This window comes from Macrosteles quadrilineatus, unplaced genomic scaffold (assembly GCF_028750875.1).
Source record: "Macrosteles quadrilineatus isolate MER2022 unplaced genomic scaffold, UCM_ALF_1.0 Scaffold_3__2_contigs__length_128488019, whole genome shotgun sequence".
Classification (NCBI taxonomy): Eukaryota; Metazoa; Arthropoda; class Insecta; order Hemiptera; family Cicadellidae; genus Macrosteles; species Macrosteles quadrilineatus.
In genome coordinates, this window is record NW_026542596.1 from 118,097,493 (window position 1) to 118,123,954 (window position 26,462).

The 26,462-nt window shown below is 35.6% G+C and overlaps 2 protein-coding genes across 4 annotated transcripts in view; one reads left to right on the top strand and one right to left on the bottom strand.

Moving 5' to 3' along the window:
- LOC128990857 (FAS-associated factor 2-like) overlaps positions 1 to 3,529 on the top strand; it is a 32,375-nt gene extending 28,846 nt beyond the window's left edge. For all 3 annotated transcript variants that reach the window (XM_054413478.1, XM_054413479.1, XM_054413480.1), the window contains exons 8-9: positions 1,329 to 1,472; positions 3,035 to 3,529. In XM_054413478.1, the coding sequence (XP_054269453.1) occupies positions 1,329 to 1,472; positions 3,035 to 3,205 (315 nt within the window). In that variant the 3' untranslated portion in view covers positions 3,206 to 3,529. The remainder of the gene's footprint in view (positions 1 to 1,328; positions 1,473 to 3,034) is intronic.
- Positions 3,530 to 4,523: 994 nt separating this feature from the next.
- On the bottom strand, positions 4,524 to 26,176 carry LOC128990704 (U5 small nuclear ribonucleoprotein 40 kDa protein-like). Its single transcript, XM_054413227.1, has 7 exons — positions 25,992 to 26,176; positions 20,108 to 20,237; positions 12,177 to 12,350; positions 11,106 to 11,314; positions 8,619 to 8,822; positions 7,879 to 8,044; positions 4,524 to 6,339 (listed from the first exon to the last, which is right to left on the bottom strand). Exons 1-7 carry the CDS (start codon positions 26,055 to 26,057, stop codon positions 6,290 to 6,292), a joined length of 999 nt encoding a protein of 332 aa, XP_054269202.1. The 5' UTR covers positions 26,058 to 26,176; the 3' UTR covers positions 4,524 to 6,289.
- Positions 26,177 to 26,462: the final 286 nt, after the last annotated feature.

Genomic DNA, 26,462 nt, shown 5'->3' on the forward strand with positions numbered 1-26,462 from the left:
ACCGGTTGACATTGCCGCGATCTGAACTGGATGCCGACTAGAGGTTAATCCTACATCGATCTTTGCGTAGTGGTGTTATCAGCTGACCTTTGTACTCCTGCCTTTTGTATCTTGTCCTGGTCTAAAATACTATTGAATATGATGTGTGATTTATATTGTAGTTTGTCATTTAATATTGTGTCATCAAAATTATTTTCTGTATAGGCTCTGTAAATTTCGTATTCTTTTAATGTGTCCAATTTATTTCCTTTCTTGCTTGTGTGGAGTATATCGAGACCAGTGTTCAGATCATACATGTCATGATTTTTGTCAACCAGGTGTTGAGCAAAGGATGATTTTTGTTTGTCGGCTCTTGGACATGGGTGATGTTCTTTGTACCTGGTTCCGAATGTCCGTCCAGTTTTTCCTATTTAAAAGCTCGGGCAACTAGCACATTTAATTTTGTATACACCTGACTTCTCACTTTTGTCGATTACACGATCAGAAACGTTTAATTTATTAATTGTCTTGTTGTTGGTCTTGAACGCCAATTCGATACCATGTTTTTTCAATTCTTTCGTAAGTGAGTACTGAATTGAATGTGAGTACTCTACACACACATACTTCTTCTTTTGTGGTTGGACGTCTCCAGACTTTTTGTTTTTCATCTTACTTAATAACCTGTCAATCATATTGCTGTTGTACCCATTAGATAGCGCTATGTGTTTGATCAAATTGAGTTCTTTATTAATATTGTTGTCTGACATTGGAACATTTAACAATCTATATAACATACTATTATAAGCGGCATATTTCTGTGATGGTGGATGGTATGACGTGTTATGGATGGTTTGGTTTGACGTAGTTGGCTTACGACAAATGCTGAAATCCAATCTATTGTCGAATTTTTCTTATTGTCAGGTCTAGAAAATTCATTTTGTTTGACTCCTCAATTTCCATCGTGAATTTCAAATTTGGGGCAATATTGTTTAGATATTTGTGTAATAATTCAAGTTGTCGGACGTTACCGTTAAACAAAAGAATAGTATCATCTACATATCGGTGGTATCAGGGGCTAAAAATGGATTTTGAATATCTAAAATTTTATTTTCTACCTTATTTTTTGTTGCTGGCCAAGTTGATGGGTCATAACCGTTGCTATTGCTATAGCTCACAATAAGTAGTTCCATTAGTTTGCCTTGGATAAAAAGGTCCTTGTAAGACGATTTTGATTTAAAACTGGCAAAAACTTGAATGCGGTGGTATCAATAACAATAGTCAAAGGTAATCAACCAGAGATAGGAGTAAGGATAAGAATAATAATATAATAGATGTTTTTGTGTCTCTAGGAGCTACAACGACAGAAGATTGAGTTGGTTGCTCTGGTGCCGAGGGAGCCACCTGCTGCAGATCCGCAGTCTGTCTGTGTTGTGTTTAAGATGCCCAATGGAACAAGACTCGAGCGGAGATTCTTGCAAACTCACACGTTAGAGGTAATTTTCTTACCTCAATTCCTATTTTTTTTAGATAACTATTATTGAGGACTGGATAGTGTTTAGATTATTATATTTAGTAAATGCTCAAGGTGCAATAATACTACTTATTCAACACACTTTTTACAATTACACACACACAGTTTGACATAGTGCTTAGGCCCCGGCCACACGAGGCGAATTTAAGCCGCGCGGCTTATCTTCGCGCGAAGTTAAGCCGCGCGAAGTACCTGGCCACACGGGGCGGATGAACCGCTTCCTGTTGGGTTTTCCCAGTATCAGTACTCTATTTAAACATAATTCAGTTCACTCTTTTTAGTCGTGGACGAAACATTATGTTAGTTTGTGCATTAGAAGCGTGTGGTGATCTTGAACCAAATATTAACAGAAACCACTTGGTCCATCCCTTCCTAACGGAAAAACCATTTGTGTTCCAAACTTTTTACGAGCACATGCGAAACCATAGTTCGGAGTTATATTGGTTATTACCGTATGTATGTGTTTAGTGTTACTGCATCGTTCGACAAGTTACTTGAATTGCGCCAACCACATATAGCTAAAGAAGATACACTCATGAGAAGTTCAATTAGTGCTGAGGAACGTCTGACAATAACATCAAACATTTTTTGAACACCACACAACCTGTAACAAACACGCAAAACAAACTAAAAAAGCACTGGAAGTGTCCGAAGAATATCTCCAATAAGCGCGGCTGCCGCGCGGTCGAACCGTATCGTGTGGCCACTCTCCTAAGACTACGTGTGTCATCCCCCCCAACGCGGCTTAACTTCGCGCGGTTGGGGGACGACATGGCGCGGCTCAACCGCACATGCGGCTAAACTTCGCCTCGTGTGGCCACTCTCATTTGATTCAATGTGTTGTCGAGCCCCTTAACTTCGCGCGGTTAAACCGCCTCGTGTGGCCGGAGCCTTAGGCTTCCAGAAGCGATGGATTGTAGAGCAAAATGTCCATTGTCACTTCAAAGCATGAATTGGAGTGGGAAGAATTTTTGAGTTTTATGAATGTTAGAGATAGCCCACTTTGGGGGGTATTTTAAGTGGCTTGGCATCTTAAGTGGGGATTGGTACCAGAATTTAACATATGAAATCACTTAAAATTTTAATATTTTTTAGGAAAAATTTATCATTTTTTAAACTAGATTTTTTCCCTTGGGGGGGGGGTGTATTTGTTATATTAAAAGTCTAAAATTAATTTTATGGTTCTACTAAGTACTATGAAATAAATATCTCTGCCAACCATGTATATGGTGCGAAAAGCCTAGGTTTGTAATTTATTTTTTGTTAAATAAAACATTTTTATTTCACCTGTTTTATGCAGCTTAACTGATGATAATAATGCTCAGTAGATCTCAAACTAACCAAATCAATTGCGACATTAGGATGATACAAAAATTCAGATAGACCTAGTTGCACATTTTTACTGAAATTTGGGGTATTTTAATTTTGTGTTTACCAAGACTTTCAATTGAAAAATTATAGTTTTTGCTGCAATTGCTTGTTTCCTAATTGGTCAAAGTATGAGATGTGTTCTTATTTTTGCAGGACATTTTCCATTTTGTGTTCTGCCATCCTCAATCACCAGATGAATTTGAAATCACAACAAATTTCCCAAAGCGAACTTTAGACTGTAAAGGACCCTCAAAAACACAGACTTTAAATGAGTGGGGGCTTAGGAAAGGTGAAGTGCTATTTGTCTATGATCTTGAATCATAAGAGATACTTGATTCATTCTCAAAATGTGCTAGTGTTAAGATGTGTTATTCTTATTGCATTTGTTACATATACGTTTTCTCTGTATTTTTATACATTACTTAGAATAAGGCAATTTATTTACTGATTTGCTTCCATATATCCTTATTGTTTGTTCTAAAAAAATATGAATGTTTTTTGTACTTGTTAATTTTAGGTTTTGATTTCAGTGATTTCACTGTAACGGTTGTAAACAGGTCTTTCCACAACCAAATCTCATGTAAATAAAAAGAGCAATCTTAAATATTTCCTAGCACACAATGTATTTAATAAATTGTTTTGTTGTTATGATGTTTTCATATTTCCTCCCTCACTGTACCCACAAACACCTCTTTTTTCATATTTCCTTATACTATGTGATTTCTGCCTACAATGACAATACAATTAATGTGAGCCAGTAATGACGATTCCTACATCATCATAACCTCATAGTAAACAATTTGACTACATTATACCCAAGAGTAGCATGGTGACAATGATTGGTAGCATCTTAACTAGTTGAGTCAACCATGATGACTCCTACTCTATTCTGGCCTCCTACAAAATTGACCAATTAATGTCAGTATCAGAGTGTCAGGACGTGGTAGGAACTTGGCTAGCTGAGTCAACCATTAGGACTCCTACTCTATTCTGGCCTCCTATTACAAAATTGACCAATTTATGCCTGAGAGTATCAGGGTGTCAGGAACTTGGCTAGCTGAGTCAACCATGATGACTCCTCCTCTATTCTGGCCTCCTAATTCAAAATTCACCAATTTATGAGGAGGTGGTAGGAACTTCGCTAGCTGAACTCCTACTCTATTCTGGGCTAATATAAAATCGACAAATTTTTGTCTGAGAGTATCAGGGTGTCAGGAGGTGGTAGGAACTTGGCTAGCTGAGTCAACCATTATGACTCCTACTCTATTCTGGCCTCCTAATATAAAATCGACATATTTTTGTCTGAGAGTATCAGGATGTGGCAGGAACTTGGCTAGCTGAGTTAACCATTATGTCTTCTACTCTATTCTGGCCTCTTAATACAAAACAAGAGTACTACTTAACCTACACGCAAAATATATTTCTTAAATTAATCAAAAGTTGTTTTCTGACTGACATTTATCTCTGGTTGTTAGATGCAGTAAAACCACCTTTAACTGAAAGCTGGGTTAACCAAAAACCCAAAAAAGATTTTCATATCAAAAGACTAGGCTTATAACAATTAGTATTTTTTTTTTATGAACTGCAACTCGCACTAGAATGCTAGCAGCGCTAAAAGGTGAGAGAAATAAAAACATGGTAATCCCTTTCTATTGATTGTATTTAATTAATACAATGTTCAACAGAGCTAATTTTTCACTAACTAATCTAAACCTACATAACAATAGAAAATTACTATTACTTATCACAAAAAAGTGCTTTTGTTTAAACTCAAACAAATTATTATTGGTCTGAGGAATAAATTAAAATGTGTTTTGTTGGGTGTGATGCTAGCCAAGTGGTTAGCACCTCTTTGGTGCGAGCAGGGCTAGTTAGATTCCCGGCATGTCTACAAAAATTTGAGTGGTTGGACTGCTTTCCTTTAAAGCGCTAATTATTTGTCCTTACAAAAATGCCACTGGAGTAGACTATAACAAAGGGCTTAGTCAAAGTACAAGATTGAACAAAATCATTATTTGCACATTTCTCAATGCTGTTTATAGTTATTTGTGCAACTAGTGAGAAAAGTGAGCAATTGACTCACTCGAGAGAAATCCTTACTCACGAGCCGTAGGCGAGTGAGGAATGGTTTCTCGAGTGAGGCAATTGTACTTTGAACTCGAGTTGCACATTATACTTTTCCTACAGTTACCATAAAACAAATAAATTTGTGAAGAAACATAACCTATTTTTACACAGTTGTGAACATTTAATATAACATTTAATGTGAAGTGACAAATACAACAGTACAACAGCTGACCAGCTGATTTACAGCCAGTGCTGCCAACGTATTTGGCGCGCATACGACATTGCCTGCATGTTACGCGCTCACTATTTCGTGCCTTCATGTTGCAAATCTGGAGTGAGACAAAGTAATTAGAGTGAGACAATGTTAACTCTGATGAGCAAATTGGCCACTTTGCTTTCTCAAATCAGTGAGAGAACATGTACATTGTTAGGTAACTGTAGGAAAAAATATTTATTTGTCTTTTTGATGAAAAAGTTGGGTACCACCTGTGAGTTCATTGGTGCATTTTAATTTTATCAAACAACATACTGGCCTATTTTAGAATTTAACAGGCTACAACGTGTAAAGCAACATATTTTTATTGGTGGGAATAGCTCCAATTTTCATTTGATGCAAAAAATTTAACGAGTTTATTTCATTTACACCACTAGAAAATTGATACGTTTACTAAAGTAAAGTAAATAACATCACTTCCAGTTAAGTAAGCTACTTGTCACAAAAATAAGTGTAACAAAAAAGCAAATTTAATAAAACATTTCATCCAGTATTAAAAAATAAGTTCATGAACAAAAAGATACATTTTAGACCAAAGCAACTTAATACCAAACAACAAAATGGTAATTGAATATTTGCCACTAAACTAAACCATTTTCATTATCCTGAACCACAATCAAGGATGTGAATAAAAATTCTTAAATTGCATGTATGCAACTCACAATTGGTCGTAGCTTTGACTATTCAAAGGTTCTAGTCTCACCTAAAAGGCTAAAATTACAGTTGATTATAACTTTCAAATATAAACTATTTACAAGTTAAAAATGATATACAAAAGCTACACATAGTTTAAAACAATTAGGCCTACTTTACAATACATCTTAGAATTTTACCGAGTCACACAGCAATGTGTGAAAGTACTAGTAACTTCATAAAAAATATATTTCTCCTAACAATGGAACCGTTGAGGTTATGAAGACTGAAACAGTTACCTAGTTGTGGATCTTTGTGAGAGATCACTACTTTATCAGGATCAGAAAGCACAATTATATACATATGTTTAAGTTTTTTAGCAGATCTACTGCCACATGACTGGCTTGTTGAAATACTTCGCTAGAGTCGCAAAGCTACTCCAGCTCTCCCAAGTAAATCACTTTGTCGCTGGACCCTGACATGACTGAAACAAAAAATATATTGTTATAGTGTATTACAACTGGTAGGTATGAGGAAAATGAGCAGAAAGCAACTACGGCTAGCTAAAATCATGGTAGACAAACTTTTATATAAAGTGCACAATCAAATAGTTTATTTTAGCGAATTTCCCTATAGGGAAGTAGCTATTACCGTAGGTCTCATGGTAAGAACTAGGCCCGGGACCGATTTACTTTTTCATTTTGATGTCCCCAGAGGCCAAAAACACCATTCGTTCAAATTTTTATATATGTATATATATATCTATATATTATATGAGTTCGTTCCGGACGATAACTTGAGTAATTTTTGTCTGATTTTGATAAAATTTGGTTTGAAGGTGTAAGGCGGGATAAACTTGAATGAGTTCGCAAACTAGCATGATCGGACCATGGGAAAGGGGTTTAACGGGAGGTTTTATGGGGTAAAAATGGGGTTTTCTAATTTTTTACCCTTAAAACACAAAATTTACCAATTTTTCTCCAGACCTTTTTAAAGAGCTTAAAAAACAAATAATTTAGTATATCAAAGTGTTTTTGTACGGTGAATGGTTACAGAGAAAATTAAAAAAAAAATGTTAATTTAAAGTTTCCATGTTATTCTTATGGAGAATATTGTAGAATGTTGTAGTTGGCTTGTTTATGGATATATATTTTGATCAAACTTGGCGGATTTATTTACTTCACACTAAGCTATTGATATATTAATAAAAAACACACTTTATTAGTTTCCCTGTAGCAGGAACTCGTTAAAAATAAATGTTAATTTAATAGATTATTTGAAAATCAATCCAGGCAAATGGAAATTCGCTTAGTCGGCAGGTTTGCTGCAGCGGGGGGTATTTTTAATTAGGGCTCAGATTTGAGGTCTGAATTTTGAATGTACTGTACCTAAAAAAAATGTAGTTATGGTCAACATATTTATGACTGGCCTAAATGCTGGCTTGGATTTGCGATCAAAAGACAAATCTCGACAAGAAGAGCTGAATGTATTTCTTGTCATTAGGTGTGTGGGTCGGATAATAGAATACCTACTTCTACTTCATCTTCATTAGTAGCCATCTTGAGATGCATAATAAAATGTAAAAATTTCCTGTTTGTGCTGTTTTTTTTTCAATTACCTCCCTCCATAGTCAATATACAGTTTAAGCAACTATGATTCATATTTATAATAATCAACCCTTGCAAATTAATTTGTACCAACTAGTTCAAAATCTGATAAAACATTCAACAAGGTGTATTAAAAGTTAAGTGGAACTTTCTACTTTTTCACATTTTTCCTACTTAATCTGAGGATTGCTGGACACGTTATGAATGCGAATTAGTTACACTGTGGCTTAAAAGCACTGCGGCTTAGCCCGTGTGAACGAATACAAGCACACTCGCCAACTCGCCGGCTTCTTACACGCTGGCGTGTAGCTTGTAAACTCGCCCCGTGTGAACGGGCCTTTAAAGATATTCTTTGATACTAGTTTGTGACTCTTTCTGAATGTCCCAAAAGTTATCAATGACACTAAGTAACTTACTGATGGGTTCCTTCGGGTGGAGATGGACGTCGTTGACACTGCCGTTGTGGCCGGGCAGCTTGTACAGGATGCGACGAGAGGTCGTATCCCAGATGTAGACGAACCTGTCGGCCGACCCAGCCGACACCTTAGACCCATCCGGAGACCACGCACATCTCAGCAGGTTCTAAAATATATGGCTAACTGAATAAACACTTTTACTGAAGAAAGGGTCTATGTACACATAATAATTTTAAGTAGGATAAATTTTTTAAATTTGAATGAAAAATAAGCAGGATATTTTGATTGGTTTATGAAGAGAATTTAAAGGAGATTAATTTAGGTACCTAAGAGGCAAACTGAGAAGAAAGGACCATGAAGTATAAAAAAGGATGAATAATTTCTTGAAATACTTGGATACAGGACGATACTTTGTCCCTGTAGGTATTATGAAAGCTACCATACTAATAATTGGAACTGCATACTGTTAAACAACGCAATAAATATAGATTTTACACATTTTTTCCTGCTAAAAATAATCCAACTTTATTCCAACACTTCTATTCCCTGTGTTGCCTTATATGTTCTGGGTGGTTTGACTTGGCACAGTTGACATTATTAAAACAACATGATATCAACTATGCAAAAATTGAGTCACTCTACAATTGAGATGTTGATAAATGTAACGATTTTGACACGGTCACTGTGGAGACTATGAAACTACAGTACCGGTATGTGACTGTGGAAGCATGTCTACTGACCTTCTCAAAGTTGTGCTGGTGTCCAGACAGTATCTTGACGCAGCGCTCCTGAGGTGCGAAGGGTCGGATGTCCCAGATACGCAGAGTATTGTCCATCGCGTTGCTCAGCAAGTAAGAGCCGTCGGGAGATAGACTCAGACCCGTCACCGTGTCTGTGTGGCCGCGTAACCTCTGCAGCAGAGCGTTCTTGCGCACATCCCAGATCTAGAAGTGCAAAAGGTGTCAGTTGGATAATAATAGAGATTTTTATAAATGTCTGTTGGATATATGCGGTTCAACCAAAAAGATAGTATGGCACATCTGATCTTTAAACTGTCATTTCATTGGTAACAACAACTTTTCACAAATGAAAAAGAAATAATAAAATTAATATATGCAAAAATAGTTACTGCAATTCCCCATACACAGTATTATACATGATATAATCTATACAATATTACACATTACATTAGTTATATTCCCTACAAGTACAGCATCCCCTGAAGTAGGTGCCCTGAAGTTACAGGTAAGTAGCTATACCGTAGATGGCTTGGTAAGACTCAAGGTTATTAAAAGAAAAAAAGGTTGCCTCAGTCGCGCATATGACGTCACCCGCCGACCCGGACCGTGCTGCTTATAATTCACAAAGCTGCCACCTGTCAAATTCTTTGTTATTGTTGTTTTGTTTTTCATTTATTTATTTGTAAGCAGAACCACCATTCTTACTAGGAAAATACGTAATTTCTGAGTGTCCACTTCAAACGTTTTTGTGCTTGTTTAGTGCGATTAAGTAACCTTATTCTTTCTTGTTTAATTTATCCTGCGTTATATTTTTTTATTGTTTAAGTTTATATTTTCACTAGCTGTACCCGCGGGCTTTGCCCCGTTTAACTTCATAAGTATTCGCATGGCTCATTCACGTCCTGGTTGAAGTTCGTTCGCTTCGCTCACTGACCTTTTGGTTGAAAATTAGCTATTGTCATAAATAAAAAAAAATAATAGTGCTGCACCCTGTTGGTAATCCTTGTAACTTTTATGCTATTGAACATCATAGAACAGAACCAACTTGTTTAATTGAAACAGCTGTTAAGATTCATTAATTCCTTTTAGATATGAAAAATCATAAGGTTAACATGGGGAACTACAGAGCCACTGGGGCGGAGCCCGAAAGGATTTTTGGGATAAGAATATGCTTTAATGTTAATCGGGAATGTGAGCTATCATCATGACAAATTTCAGCCCAATCCGTCCAGTAGTTTATGCGTGATTGAGCAACAAACACACACACAAACATACACACAAACACACACACAAACTCACAAACTTTCAGGTTTATAATATTAGTAAGATTCTGGTTTATATTTTTTTTGTGTTTTATATAATTTTAATTGTTACATTTTATCTTTATCAAACTATAGTTTGTTTGAAATGCCTGGTGAGCGGTGTGCTGTAGCGGTATGTAACAATAGTCGGGTAAAACCCGTGATTTACATAGTGACAGGCCTAAAATTGTTTATCATCGTTTTCCTAAGGAAGAAGAACTATGCAAGCAATGGGTCCACTGTTGTAAACTAGTCTAGATCCATTAAATCCTCGCATGTCCATCAATTAAACTTTGTCTAAAATTTCAACATCAAGATTAACAAGAAGAATCCCTAGTCAAAATATCAAGCATAGATGAAAGTTGCACTGGAAATGGCAGTATAATAAGTACAATCACTAATCAACACATCTTATCCAGTGAAGTAACTCAGAGATAAGATTAAACTTTCAAAACAAAAAATTGAATTTTTACACGTTCTGGCAATTTACTAAAGAACATAACACCCATATGTAGTATTTGTTGATACAATTTATGCATTTCCAATTTTAAAAATGATTTTTGTATTGCTTTAATAAAATATTTGCTTTAATAACATGTTTATGTAAAGTTTTTTTTCTGAAAACCAGTCGAAAAGTAGTTATAGGCTACATTACAAAGAGAGCTGTTTCTCATCCAAATGCAAAAATAATATGTGGTGTAGTAATAGAGTGAAGGAGAATGCGGCGATCAGATCGGCGGATAACGTCACACTCCCGCCCGCTAGCTTACTTTTACATGCTTTTACTTAATCGCACGAAACTTACACAAAAACAAACAACAATAACAAAGAATTTGACAGGTGACAGCTTTGTGAATTAAAAGCAGCACCGTCCGGGTCGGCGGCTGACGTCATACGTGCGACTGAGGCAACCTCTTTTTCTTTTAATAACCTTGGGTAAGACTTACCCCTAGACCTAGAATCGGATATACCTAGGCATCTAATTACTAAAATTCCAGAGCTGATTTTTTACAAATATTATCAACAAGTGTGATCCACCGAGTGTACTATCAACTGTTAGGCCTAAAAATTTGGGTTTTGTGACAAACTTATCGGATAAATTATTTTTGGAAGTTATGCATTCATACTTAGCTGCTATGGTAACTATTTACTTTATAGTATGCTCTGTGTTAATCAGTTCACCTACCTTGATGTCATTGTCTATGCCACCGGTGATTATCTGTTCCGAAGTGTCATTGAACGACACGGCCGTCACTTGATACGTATTGTTGAGTGTCACACATTGTCCTTTCTTGCGAGGGTCCCACACCTTGATGGTACAGTCGTCTGCACCACTGGCCACAAGCTGAGTCCCGCGACGCGTCGGATGGCACGAGTTGACAAAGCTCGAGTGGCCTGTAGAATTCAATGTTAAAGTAATTTTGTTATTCCACACTACCATACTACCTAAATAAAAACGACATAAAACATATTATTTTTATTGCCAATGCAGACAAAATTCTTATAAATTCCACAAAGATTACTCTAACCCTGTCTTGGAGTGTAAATTATAAACAGAACTTATTATTATTTATGTAGAAGAAATTATTCATGTATACTTTTGTATATCTGTGAATTAAGTATCTTTAAATTGAATTACCGGAGGTGAATTTTTAGTTTCTTTTTTAGATTTCATTAAAACAGAAACACAGTTAAAGAAATTTCCTTTTAGATTCACACCCATTTTAATGAGTAATTAAGTTTGCTACTACAGAAACTTGGAGCACAAAAACATGATGTGCTGTTTTGATTGACTTTTAAAATTCCTACGCAATGATTTTGTGATACTATCCACGTTCCTAAAAATTTATATGCATGAACAAGCAATATGCAGCAAATTATTTAACATCCATAAATTAAGGGTTGTTATCAAAAGTGAACTTAGTAACATCACTCTAATTCATAATAGCTAGTAACTTTAACTAGTTTTCTACATAACTCTATTCTAAACAATAACCCACTTCGGTAGCTTGGTTTGCAGCTTACTGCTCTTGAAGCAGTGCTCCCGGTCACGCTGTGCGCTGCATGGTCGGCAGTTAATTGCTCACCAAGAACTAGGAAAACATTCAAATTGGTTTCAAAGAAATCGGTGGCTCACTCCGGCAACCGGGAAGCACGATGCGTATCTGGCTTAATCGCAGCACTAGGAAAATGCTGCTTTACAATCAGTACTGCACGGTGAAAAAGAAATCGAACACCAGAGTGAGTTAGCACTTACCTTTGAGTTTCTTGATTCTCTGGCAAGTCTGGAGGTCCCAGATGGCCACGGTTGTGTCTGTGCTGCAAGTGAAGAGAGACGATCCGTCAGTAGAGAAGTGAAGGTCCATGACAGCTCCTGTGTGGCCAGTCATCACTGCGATGTTCTCGCACTCTCCGTACACGTTCCATAGAACTGCACATAGACAAAAAATATATCTAGAACTACACACTTTATCTCCATGATTAAGTTGTCGCTAGTTTTCTGTCAAAATAGACGTAGTTTAAATGAGCCAATCACCAACAGTGTGCGCTAATATAAATTACTGATTTCTCCACAGACTTTTTGACCAAGTCATGCAATTAGGATGACTTAAAGAAAGCGATAGCAATTTTATGTCCCATCAAATATGTCAGTAACAAAAACTAAAGGTAGAAAATAGAATTTTAGACATTAGCACATTTTGTGAGTGGCTAATTCAACTGTTCTTTTTTAATCAAAAACTAGGTGAACACGTGCGAATTCGCTCGAATAATAAATTAGGATATTATAGCATCGTTGTATCGGCGTTGGTCTTGAGCTCGATCGTTGGCTTGTGCATTCTAAGTTCTTTTTTCTGCTCAGTAGGAGTATTTTGAAGAACGGAGCTCATCATGCTGAAAACTTGCGCGTATGGATTAATATCAACCAAATGTTGAGTCAAAATGTGCATGAGTTCAGTGTTACATGAGCCATTAGCTTTGTTTAGCATTCTTTCTTCAACAGCGGTTTCGACGTTGTATATATAAATTTGGGCATATGTGGGATGCTCCCCTTCTGACGGTTGAAAGGTGCCAATTGAGTGATAAATTGTGTCGTGCACCTTATACATGAAAGGCCCTTCACCGTTATGTTCTTCAATTTTAGCTCGAGTGCTGACCATTGCGAGCGCAGAGTTGTACAATCTAATGTTCTCTTTGTAGTTTCTGCTCAAATGATTTGCTCCATTTAGTAGGCTCTGGATATAATAGCTTTCTCGGTGTGGTGGTCGATTCACTTTTCCTTTATGGCAGTAGGAAAATCCTTCGCCTCGTCCTCTTTGTTCTTCTTTAAAATGTAGCAAACCACATTTCTGACATTTTAATGCCATCTCGCCAAGTGAATGCTGCTGAGTTCTTGTTAATAAAAGGTTAAATACCTGTAGTACTTGTCCGTGATCCTGTTTTTTAGGTCAGCGACCCAGGTTTTGAACCTAAAGGTTCATTTTCAAGCTGATACCATGGTTAAACTCCTTCTAAACACATAAATCCTCTTCATAACTGTGAAGAGTCGTTGAAGACACGAAAACACAAACATTTAACAAAATTGGCCAATTAAAATAATACTGGTACGGTAGTGTGCGTGGTGTAGCCGGCAAAAGATGAGTCATGACTGGCTATGTTTGAGTTCTTGTATTTGTCAGCGTAATTTTGTAAGTACACGTTGCCACTAACTGTTCCAGCTCCTCGTCTGGGCTCCTTACGTTTTGCATTGCCTGCTGTATGGTAACTCGCCTTGTCCGACCGGCAATATTTCTTGGTCATCGGGTCCTTGGCATGTTTAGGCTAAACGAAAATAAAATGTAAAACTTTTCTCCCGTCGTGTCCTATAGGTAACATTTCTTTGCCGGGTTTCTAATTATTTTTAATAACATGCAAACTGTTTACATTTCAAAACCAAACAAAACTAATGTATTGACATCTGTTTCAGAATATAATAACATTCAAATCAATCACAATGTTATCCTTATGGAAGGAACTTTGAGGGCAGCCCATGCCCTTAAAAAGATATATTTCGAAAATCTAAAGCTAGTTAGCACATCTACACACTTAGACGAACATTTTGGTATATAATATGTAGGGTTAAATTTTAAAACAAAAAAGCCTTATTGTTCACAAAGTTTCATGTCGCTTATTAAATAACTTCTTGATCAGCATTGTACGTGTTATTAAATTTACGGAAAGTAAATAGAAGAAACGTCTTATAACACTTAAAACATATATTTACGCTTATACTGTTACTCACAAGACGGTAAATTTACAAAAACGATGGTAAGTGGTGATCGATTTCGATCGATCGATTGATCGATCGATTTCGAATTGCATGGAATTTACTACACGAAGTCATCAGTGAAGAGGTTGAAGACGCCATGGACCGGAAATATTTACGGATAAACGACAAATTAGACAAACTCCTAGAGAAGAATACACCTAATGAAGAATTGGATAGGACCAATACAGAACGCAAATTCCAGAAGAGAGTCATCAACCTTACAGACATTCAATTCAGTGAAGAAGAAACAAAAATACTGAACTACGGAATGAAGTACAATTTCCCAATGAAGAAGAAGGACGAAAACGAACTACTAGCTACTGAAGTCGAAGCAAATGTAAAATCACTCAGAGACGTAGACCATTATGCCGTTCGGAAGGAAGTGACAGCCAACGATTTCACCAGCCTAGGACCCATAGACCCCAGCAGAAATGAAGAACTGAAGACATGCAACAATAAAAAGAAGAAGCTGGAAGAGAATAGCTCAATCGTTGTGAAAGCAGACAAAAGCAACGCCATCTTAGTGCTCGGAAAAGAAGAATATATAAAGAAGACGGAAGATTTCATCAAAGAAAATAACTTCAAAGAGCTGAAAAAGGATCCAACGCAGAGGTACCAAAGAGAGCTGTCCGACGTCGTGAAGAGATGCAACAGAGTGATTCCCGAAGAATATCGACAGAAGATGAACATCCTAAATTCTAAAGCGCCCGTGATGAAAGGGATCCCAAAAATACACAAGAAGAATGTACCCATCAGACCATTAGTTAACTTTAAATGTGCTCCTACCTACAATGTTTCAAAATTGTTAGCAAGTAAGCTCAGCAATGATTTAGAATTAGAATATGTATACAATGTAAAGAATAGTTATGAATTTGTTGAACGTGTAAAGAACATATATATAGATTCGAATAGTAGGCTAGTCTCATTTGATATCGCAAATCTGTACACAAACATACCTGTATCAGAAACTGTAGATCTTGTTAAATGTAGGCTTTTGCAGAATAGTTTAGACGATGAATATGTCAATCAGATTGTAAAATTACTTGTGACTGTTTTGAAGCAAAATTATTTTAGATTTAACAATAGATTTTACAAACAAACAGATGGTTTAGCTATGGGAAGTCCACTTTCGGCAATTTTGTCAGAAATATTTTTACAGCACCAGGAAAAAGAAATGTTAATGAATTTAAGAAAGAATCATGATGTAAAACTGTATGTTAGATATGTAGACGACATTCTTGTTATCTTTAGACAAGCCCAGGAGCAGGAGCACGAAACGATTATGCAGACACTAAACAGCCACCACCCAAACCTCTCCTTTACCAACGAGTTTGAAGAAAACAAAAAGATCAACTTCCTGGTCCTCACATTAGAGAGAAAAGACAGCAAGATAGAGTTTGACATCTACAGGAAACCTACGCAAACGGACACTACAATCAACAACAAGTCTATCCATCCGACAATCCACAAGACCGCAGCCTTTAGATCTATGCTGTACCGAGCCTATAAGATCCCACTTAGCCAAGCCAATAGGAAAAAAGAATTGGACACCATTAAGAAGATCGCCCAAGTGAATGGATTTCGAACCAAGACGATAGAGGACATCGCAAGGAAGACGAGGAGAAAAATCGATAGACAGAATACACTACACAGCAGAACAACATTAGAAGAGATAAAAGAGGAAAGCACCAGATATATCACATTTAGCTACACGGGGACTACAACACAAAGGAATGCTAACAGATTCAAGAAATATGGAGTTTCAATAGCCTACAGGACTCAGAACACCATGAGTAAAATACTGCATCCAAAAATAGAAGATTGTAACAAATTTGACACTTCAGGCATCTATAAAATCAATTGTAACGATTGTGATAGCTTCTACATTGGACAGACTGTGAACTTCGTAAACCGCTTCAAAAACCACATATCTGCGTGGAGGAACAACAAACCGGAAAGATCAAATGTCGCACAACACCTGTTACAAAATGGGCACTCACTAGGAAAAATGGAGGATAGTCTAGATATTTTAAAGAATTGTAAGAAAGGATATGTAATGAATGCTTGGGAAGAATTGTATATTTATAAGGAAAAATGTAAAGATAGAAATAAGTTGATTAATGAACAGATACATTTTGATTCCAGTTGTACTTATAAAAATGTATTGGCCGGTGCTTCCGGTAGCCAATAGGGTATAAGTAGGGACGGCATTCAAGATTCTTGTCATTCGCCTATTGGGTCTGATGATGATTGGAGTGTCCAATCGAAATCGATCACCACTTACCATCGTTTTTGTATATTTACCGTCTTGTGAGTAACAGTATAAGCGTAAATATATGTTTTAAGTGTTATAAGACGTTTCTTTTATTTACTTTCCGCTTATTAAATATATAGATTTGTAACAGCTGGTCCATAAATGGATCTTTTTCAGTAGGTATTCAATGGTTATATGTTGGTACTGGTTGTAAACATAAATTAATTGATCCAATGGATTGTTGTGGAAGGAGATCTCTATTACAGAGGTACTTTTTCTTAAAGCTTGGTTTTCATAGGTGCTGAACAGAGCGTAGAGAGTGATGTTTGCTCCCCTCTTGTCTTAAATAATAAATTTAATGGTACTGTTTTCCTAGTAGCGCTGCGGAACACCACTGGGAGAGGAGAAAATAGCTTTTCTACATTCCGCTCTCAGCATTCCGTGCCTAGAAAAACTCAGCTTTACATACTTATGAACATTAGGTTAATAAGACCTGAGTTATGACAGTTCTTGTACAAAAAAATGTAAAAAATATAAAGGACGTGAATAAACACAAAAATAAAATAAAGACCAAATATTGTGTAGCCATTAGGTCAAAATCTCATTTAGACATAAAGAAATTTCAGTATCATTAGGTCGAAAGTAATGTATTCGCTGTTACACAAGTATCATTTGATCAATAACTAAAGAAAGTACTAAAAATATATAATCTTTGTTTAGGTTATACATTTTATCTAATGAAACTATGCATGGGTTACTGAAAACCAGAGATTTGATCAAATTTATTCAAGATTATCATAAGGTCAAAAACTATGTACTCTGTTCATGAGAAAGTATATTCCTCAAAACCACTTTTTCTTTTGAACCTATTTCAACACTGTCGATTTAGTGCAACAGCAGTTAAATAATCATTAGTGCAGTTGAACTAGGTCTAAATTATGTCAAACGGCTTCTACAGAAAAGTGAAATAGCACTGACTTAGCTTTTTGTTTGATCTAATGAGATTTTTGGCACAGGCCTAGTGCAACAGCAAATGTATAATATTTGACCTGATGATAGGCCTACTTGTATTTAATCTGTAAACCTAAAGAAATTTTGACCTTTTTCAAAGGATTTACATAAAGTTGTATCAAACAAACAAATGCTTAGGAATCGTAATTAGAAGGCCTACTTATGCATATGTATTAGGGCCAAATGTGATTTCATAAGTTGGATAAAACAGTAAAAATAATGTTTGACCTCTAACTCGAACCGAATTATAATTTATTATTTTTTCAGAAAAACTTTTAACATAAACACGTCTCAAGATGCTGTTTGGGAAACCCAATAACATCAACGTTCATCCACTGTTTCCATTGGATGTTTATTTAGCTATTGGTAATTATCATCTAACTGATTCTACTTAACCAGTAAACAGTGCGAACAAATTGGCAAGGTGAATAAATATTTGAGGCCATTGCATCACTGGCTATTTGTTTGCAGGCTTAAGAGTGCTGAGTCAACTTGTAAATGGTGTTTTATGATTGATTGTTTTGAGAGTCATGAAAGAATTTATGTACCATTGTATGAAGGAGATGAAGCTCAACAACAATCTTTTCTTGTGCAAGGATTTTCATGATTTTTTACTTTTGAGGGATTTAATATGTAGTAGATTATTAAAAGAATTTGTTGGATTTTTGTATTCAACAAATTGACCCCTAAATAGTAAATATTTATTTTTATAGGCATATTCATATTGGGTATTAATTTAAAGCTCTTATCCTCTAGATGTGCCTTTTGCAGGTTTGGATGATATACCGTGAAAGCCCTTCTTCTAATAAGGCTTTATAAATTTTAGAGTTTGTGCTGAATTCTGTTATCAATCATCTGACTTTTTTAAGTTTACATTTGTTTAGATCAAAACAGATGGCCATGATACAATTTTGTTTACATTTATACGAAAATGGAGTTATCGTTACAGTTGTGTTTTAGTGATTTCAAGTAAAATATTGTCATGTTATTTGTATAAAGAAGAAGATTACTTTCAGTAAATTTTGTGTTTTCATAGTATGTTTCATTAGTATTTGGAAACTAATTACAAAGTTATGTTCAGGGTTTGCTTAAAAATATAAAGTCAGTGATAAGTTAATCAACATGTAAAACATAGATAATTTTCAACTTAATTCAGAGGAATAGAAAATTGTAGGGTAACTCAAATATATCAAGGGTTTTGGAAGTTACGAAGTGAGGCTAGCTGCTAGTTATTAATAATTTCTTCTAGCTATACTTATAAAACTGAATTCAAATTGATTATACTTAATGCAAGAATGTAATGTATAAGAACAAGGTTGTCAATTAGTTAACATAAAAAAAATACCTATTTAAATTAATAAAATTAATTCTATTCCTGCTTTTAATCCTACACATAATCCTGATCAACTCGATCAGTACCATATATGTCAATAACTTCATCACCAGCTGCAAGACTTACACATTTTGTTAAGATATTGCGGAACACTTCTTCTATACCCACTGGTCTAACACCAGGGCATTTGTCAATTGTGACTAACCGATTAGCCATTGCTTGTATTTTTGACCAAGGTATGATTTCTTCATTTAACTTCATTGCTAATTCAGCAATTGACGCTCTTAACAAGGAACTTTTTCTACCATGTCTTAATAAAAAATCAGTCCATTGTTCAGAAGTACTCCCTCCCCGCCTGGCCCTCCACTTCCAAACAGTTTTCTTACTACTTTTCCTACATGTTCAGCTGTAATCTTAACTGACTCCAATCTAGGCATTTCTTTCATGTGGCTGGGTTTCAAATTGATTGGACTGATTTCCTACGAATGAATACCTTGTCATTTTAGTGCATCCTCTTCATGAGGTATTAGGCCAATTTCTTTTGTGATATTTATAAATGTGTTATTCAAGAATTCAGATATTTCCTTGCAACTTGTAAGATGATTATCATTAATATCAGGAAAGTAAGTCATTATTTACAACCGACTTTAGATTTAATGATACCCCAAATCAAATCAAACTTTATTGTCACAAGAACTTTTATAAATAGCATGGCTATAAAACAGGTGACACTATCGACCACGTCAACCAAGTAGCCTTTCTCCTGTTAAATTATTCTATTATCTAGACTAGGCTACTGAAATATTTTAAAAACAAAAGTCTTGTTTGTTGAACCCCACAAGTTACAGAGTTAATGAAAGAGTCTATTGAAATAGCAACACAATGTTGGCAAAGGTCAGTTAAGCTAGAGTCCACTTTCCTTATCTATCTCCTATCTCTCTAACACTCACAAATGTCCTGTTTATCAGCTCACTCCCTGCATTAGGCAGGAAATTTCAAAACCAAATAATTTGTAATCTTAGCATTTGATTATATACAATGTAATAAAAAATGCTGTTCAGCAAAAAAGCATAATTTTTACACAAAATCTTTATGCTAATTTCAACTTAAAACTCACTTTAAAAAACCTAGGAAAATTTCAATAGTTTTACGAGCAAGAAACGTATGAACTGTAGCCGCAGGGGCTTCCTCCACTTCTACATTATGTTACAAGTCAGAAGATTACCATTAATTACTTAGGTAGGACGGTAGGGAAAAAATCAATTGGGACAAACATTAACTTACATATTTGTCTGTCAAATCCTGAGGATGCTAAATATTGTCCTTCCGGATGAAACTTGACAGCGTAAATCTCGCCCTGGTGGCCTTCCAGGACCATGATTGGCGCAAGCAGGCCGGACGCTTGACCTCCTCTCTAGAACAGTGTTATGAATTCAATACAATTATACACAACAATCGGTTAGGTTGTTTACTGTATTCTTGGCTTAACCTTTTGAACTCTTTTCTATTGGACGCAAAAATAATACAACCAAAACTTCCGCTTCCGGTTACAATTATCTATGTGAGGATAATGTCAACAAAAACAGCTTAAAGCTATGCCTGACATGTGATCCAGCCTGACACTACCTGGGATAGGTTTTTGGTTGACCCGTGCTATTTGTGTGTAGTTAGCTTTTAAGTGTGATCAGTGACCAAGAGGTCCAAGGTCTAATCTCATAAGATTATGAATTATGAATGGGCCTAAGCCGTTGATAGTTTTAGTAACTTAAAACTATTTTGCTACATTTACAGCAGCTCCTCATACAATTATTTACTGTAGGATTCAAAGAGCATTTGATGACATAAACTCTTAAAAGCAAGCCGTTATTTCTTTTAATCCCTAGAAGCTGGTATCAGGCCGTTGTTTACCGGTAGTGAAATATTTTTACCCTACAAGTCTTTGTCTCTTTGACATAAACAAATGACACAATTCGTAAATGATTGATTAATAAGTGGAAGCAATTAGGCTATAGGGTTCAGTTGACTTAATGATAAAATTTACTGTTTACCAGCACTCTGTTTGCACCGGAACTAACTTAAAACTGAGGGGTAAGTTTAGAGGAGAGATATGGGTAAGATGATGATCTACGTTGTATGTGGCACACTATAACAATTAACAGAAAACAATTAAAAGCAAGTGCCTAAATTCTGACTCATATCTTCCAAGTAAGCTATAGACAGTGGGTATTGGGGATGTTTTGATGTTAAGTTAGACCTGTTTTAGTGTAACCATGCCACCCAGAAATGTCATCCGGTTTCTCAGTAGCCTACTCAAATAGTCTGCAAGAAGAGTCATACACCACAGGAACTGATGGATTATACAGTAGAACCCCTTATACCTGGCCTTGGAATTTCCGGTCCTCGGTTTATCCGGTCACTCTCCAATACTTAATCAAATTATTTCGAACAGCTGTAGGCCTACACGTAATCTCCATGATTTGAGCGTTCTCACGGTTTATCTGTTTCCTGTTCACAGTTTTAGCGGGTTCACTACTCAGTTTAGCGAGTAGATTCCAAAAAGAGGAGGGCTTTTTAAACACTACTTTTAACCTATTACAAGTCGTTATTAGATACAAATTTATCAATAACAGGTTGTAACCGGCCAGGAGCTCGGTCCCACTTAGGCCGGATATGAGGGGTTTTACTGTAATCGAGACTCTACCATCTGTGGCCTAAGTTAGGCTACGTGGTAGAAGTCCTAGCCTACCAGATATGTTATTTACTCTCTTAGCCTATTAGATTGGTATCAGACCTTGTTATCCCATTTAATTGTACACTTTTATCATTTTAAACATTTTTACAAGGATCTCTGACACAAGATAAAAACAAAACTAGGCTTCCTAACCAGCAAAATCTTGTTGGGTTGCTTAAAAGTTGAGTATTAGGCCACTACATACAGTAGACTCTTGATAATTCGAAATTGGTGGGACAAGCAGTTAAATTTGAATTATCAAGAGTTTTGAATTATCAAGAGTTCGATTTATCGGGAGAAAAATAAACCATTCGAATTACAGAGAGTTCATTTTTTAATACATACAAAGGTACAGCACGTTACAATAAAACATCATACTGTACCGTATTTTAGTACACTTTTAAACAATCAACGGCTTATTTTTCAGTTACTTTAGTTGCAAAGAAGTCTGTTATTTAGCGCTATATATTTCGCCAATAGCTGAACTATCAGCTGTCGACAACTACGTTTGTGCTCAAGGAGATGTCGCGCAATCTAGAGATCGGATTGCCAACTTAGAAAAACAAGTCAGTGAACTAACTCAGACTACTGCTCTAACTAAACAAACATCAAAACGTCCAACACTAGCCTACCATAGGAACAGGATGTACTGTACTGTATAGTTTCCTGTTATAACAGGAAGAGATCACTTTGAATTATAGAGTGTTTTGCCGACTAAACTTCGAATTACTGTGTGACTTTGATTTATAGAGTGTTTTTTCAACGAAACTTCGAATTACAGCATGACTTCGAATTATAGAGTGTTAACCGACGAAACTTCGAATTACTGAGTTACTTCGAATTATAGAGTGTTTTTCCGACGAAACTTCGAATTACTGCGTGTTACAAATTGACCTGCCCTCTATTTGGACTTTGAAATACCGAGTGTATCAAAATGCATGGTAAAAATTTGAAATATTGAGAGATTCTCTAGGGACTGAGCCTTCATTTTGAATTATCGAAAGTTTTGAATTATCAAGTGTTTGAATTACCAAGAGTGGACTGTACAACAATCTTGTTTTGTAGGTAGTTTTTTACTTCCTGAATCCAAAAATATCATTATCTTGTTTTTACCCCAAATGAATATTCATACGACTAACTGATAGCAGATCTGTCATTAGCAGTAGGCCTATCTTACCATTTTATTATAGCCTAACTAGAATAAATACTTAGTTTAGTCAATAGGCACAACAAGTAAGCTAAATATACCTTTTGGTAAGTTTTAGCGAGGATCAAACAATTTGTACATTAAGTTACAAATTACGGTAGGCCTAATCCATAACTTATTCATTGTGTTCACTATGTCATTGTGTCTTAGGCCTACAATCCGTGATTGCGGCTGTACTAAGTTAACTTAAGTTACCTGTCATAACTTAGCAACGACATTGTGAACATCTCCTGTGATCATGGAACCATTAGTTAGTTTAGTTAGATTATGTTATATTAAGTTACTTAGAACAATTTTATCAAATAATCTAAACGTAATTTTAGCAAATTTTCTATTAGGCTAGAATTAACTTTTAAACCTTCATTTGGTTTTTTTTTCATCAGCAAGTTTGGTTAGTTAACTTAGGTTATGACAGTTTATGACTGTCCAGACAAATGTTTTGTCTATTTATGTTTTACCGGTATCTAGTTTTATTTTCTTGGTTGAACTTGAACCTCATTTGTTGTTGACTTTGTCATATGCATGTACCTTGCAAATTACGGCAATAAAAAGTTTCTGATTTCTGATTTAATTTTATAATTGAGATATAGGCCTAGTTAAAAAAAATATTGAACGACTCATAACACACTTTGTGTAGTGTTTTGTGTCGCTTTTGCGACTCACAAACACTGTTTACGGCGGACGCTCTATGACTGACTAAATCGGATTGAACTGGATCGAGTTAGGTATCGTTTTTTTTTGCAGATTCTAAGCTTTCTCCTGAGGTCTGTCTCTAAGCGCTTGATATTGATGAAAATTATCAGCCAGATTCCTAGCTATGGTTGGGCTATGCATTCTTAGCTAAACGCTATGTACCGAAATCTGTTTTTTGCCCATAACTTATTTATTTGCAAATCTACTTCCTTAGGCCTAGGCCTATAGCCTATTATTATATTTTTTGAATCCTTATAAAATTCTGAACAAAGTGGCTATTTTAAAATATTTGTAGACCTATAAATTATGTATAACAATTTATTGAGCGCAAACATAACTTAAATTGTTTTCATTTATTTTATAATTTTTGAGAAATGTTAACCCCACAAAAATTGTTAAACATTTTTTTTGTAATGTTTTATAAATGTTACATTGAAGCCCATAGTTTTCCAAACAAAATGATATATAAAACAGTATACTTAATACATTATTTTTAAGTTTCTAAGATACATTTTAATAAAACCCTGCGATTGCGCAATAAATGGGCGAACATTAAGACCAAAACTAGAGACACTTGGAGGGCTAAGTTAGATCTTATCGATATTTTCAATTCAATGGATATTAGCATAGGCCTAGCCCAGTAAGAAACAGAAACTGTAGGTACTCTTAATGTTATTTTCATCATTTTGTATAACTCATAACTCATTTATTGAAACAAAATAGGCCTAACAAAATTTGCATTTACATAAACTTTGCAACTTAGCCTAGATCCTTTGTTATCTTGTGTCATTTAATGCGCCTCGTGCAACTCAAGCATTTTATTTCCAACCTGTGAATGAAGTAGATGTAAAAAAGGTCATATGTAACTTAAAGAATTCCAAAGCATTAGACTTCTACGGAATGTCAAATTTTGTCATTAAAAGTGTTGGTGATATTATAGCGACACCGCTGGTCACTGCCACTAACCTATGTTTTGAAGAAGGAACTTTTCCTGATTATTTATTAAAGATTTCTAAAATAACTCCAATCCATAAGAAGGGGGGTAAGAAGGGTTTTTTTTTTTGCAAGAAAAACCCTGCAAATTATAGGCCAGTCTCGTTGGTTCCTGCCCTGTCAAAGGTGTTAGAAAACATCATTTTTCGTCAGGTAAGTGACCATTTTGAGGCTTTGGGCCTTCTTTCCGAATCACAATTCGGTTTTAGGAGGTTGCGCAGCACCACCGACGCTGTTGGGGCGTTGATTGCTAAAATACATGATGTTCTTGAGGGCGGAGGCTTTGCTTGGGTCACCTTCTGCGACCTTAGCAAGGCCTTCGATTGCGTCGACCATCGGATGCTTTTGGGCAAGATACAGCACTACGGAGTCGGTGGGGCTGCCCTTAACCTATTAAATTCTTACTTAAGCAACCGAAGACAAGTGGTTTGTATCAAGGGCGAGCGGTCAGCTATGTCTAATGTAGTATGCGGAGTCCCGCAAGGGTCCATACTTGGGCCGTTTCTATTTTTAGTATCGATAAATGATTTGCCTAATAATGTTCTCTGTGATAGGCCTACCTATTTATATGCTGATGACTCGACCTTTCTTGTGCATGGTTCTGATATAGATTTATTAAGTTTGCATGTTAAAGATGTAGTTGGTAACATTTCAGACTGGTTTGCAGCAAACTCTTTTCTTTTGAACAACGAAAAAACAAAATCTGTCATATTTAGCTTAAGAAAAGTACCTGATGTTTTTGATTCACAAGATTATGTTAAGTTTTTGGGTGTTTTGATTGATAAACAGTTAACCTGGTCACAGCAGATTGATCAACTAACAAATAGGCTTTCAAGAATTGTTTTCTTGTTCTCTAGATTTAGGATGTAACTGTGATTTAGATATAAGTTGCACGATTTTTTAATTTATTACCAACTGTCAAATTTTTAATCTCTTGCCATGGTCTGTAACTTTTGTATTTATTTGCTCGTCGCTTAATTTCAATTTTAACTCTTGTATTATATTGACTGTATTAACTGAATTCCTTGTTATTTATAGGCCTATATTTATACATTTATTTACTCAAGACTGAATACGAGATGTATTTACTAACATTTTGACCTATCTATGCATTACATATGTAAAAAATGATGAATAAATGTCTTATGTACTACTACTCCTTTGTTATCTTGTGTATTTTGTTATCTTTGTATCCTTCCTAGACATTAAGTTTCAAGGAATAATTGAACCTAGGGTATAACTTAGGCCTATATAGCCTGAGGCTAAATGTTTTAGTGATATAGTGGTACAATGTGGGCTACACTTAATTGAGATAATCGCCTAACTTAACTTAGCCTACCGGTATAATTCTTAATACGGTAATTTAAAGTAGATAATAAAATTATCAAAAGTATAAAAAGCTTCTTCCTTATATAGAATCATAATGCTTTGTTTTAAACGGTTTTATTTTCAAGATTTAATGCGTAATTCGAAGTTACGTTGAATTGAGAAAGGTTCAAATTCGAATTCGTCTAGTAGGCCTGGCCTATAAAACATTTACTTACGTCTTCATGGAATTTTTTGATGCTTCTGTTCTCAGCTAGGACAATCTCATCACCTTTACGTTTCATTTCTTAAGTAATTAATTTACCGGCATAGATTCAACTTAACCTCTCACAAACGACACCAATACCAATAATCACCCCACAAGAATAAGAATGCAATGGTCAATGGAAGGATAGGAATGACACAAAAACAAAATGCAGAATCAGAAACGATAGAAACAGATTTTAGTACCGAGACCCGGAGACCGAGAGAGAAACCACAAACGCAAACTCGCCAAGTCAACAAAGAGGAAGGAGAGTCCGAGAAATAAGTGATATTTCCATGCTCTCATAAAATTAAAAAAAAAGATAGCAATTAACTGTGAATGTTAGCTAAAAAAACACCTTTGCAGCTTTTTCCCTTTAGAAATATGTTACGTAGATAGAACATGATGGATATTGTGTAGGAAATGCAAATACTTATAAGTACGG

Bases quoted from the DNA above. Each gene is read 5' to 3' on its own strand.
- LOC128990704 (XM_054413227.1), bottom strand. From the start codon at position 26,057: ATGAAACGTAAAGGTGATGAGATTGTCCTAGCTGAGAACAGAAGCATC. The intron at 8,045-8,618 runs GTCAGTAGACAT...CATATATTTTAG, and splicing joins ACCAGCACAACTTTGAGAAG to AACCTGCTGAGATGTGCGTG. The intron at 6,340-7,878 runs GTAAGTTACTTA...TTTTTGTTTCAG, and splicing joins CCACCCGAAGGAACCCATCA to TCATGTCAGGGTCCAGCGAC.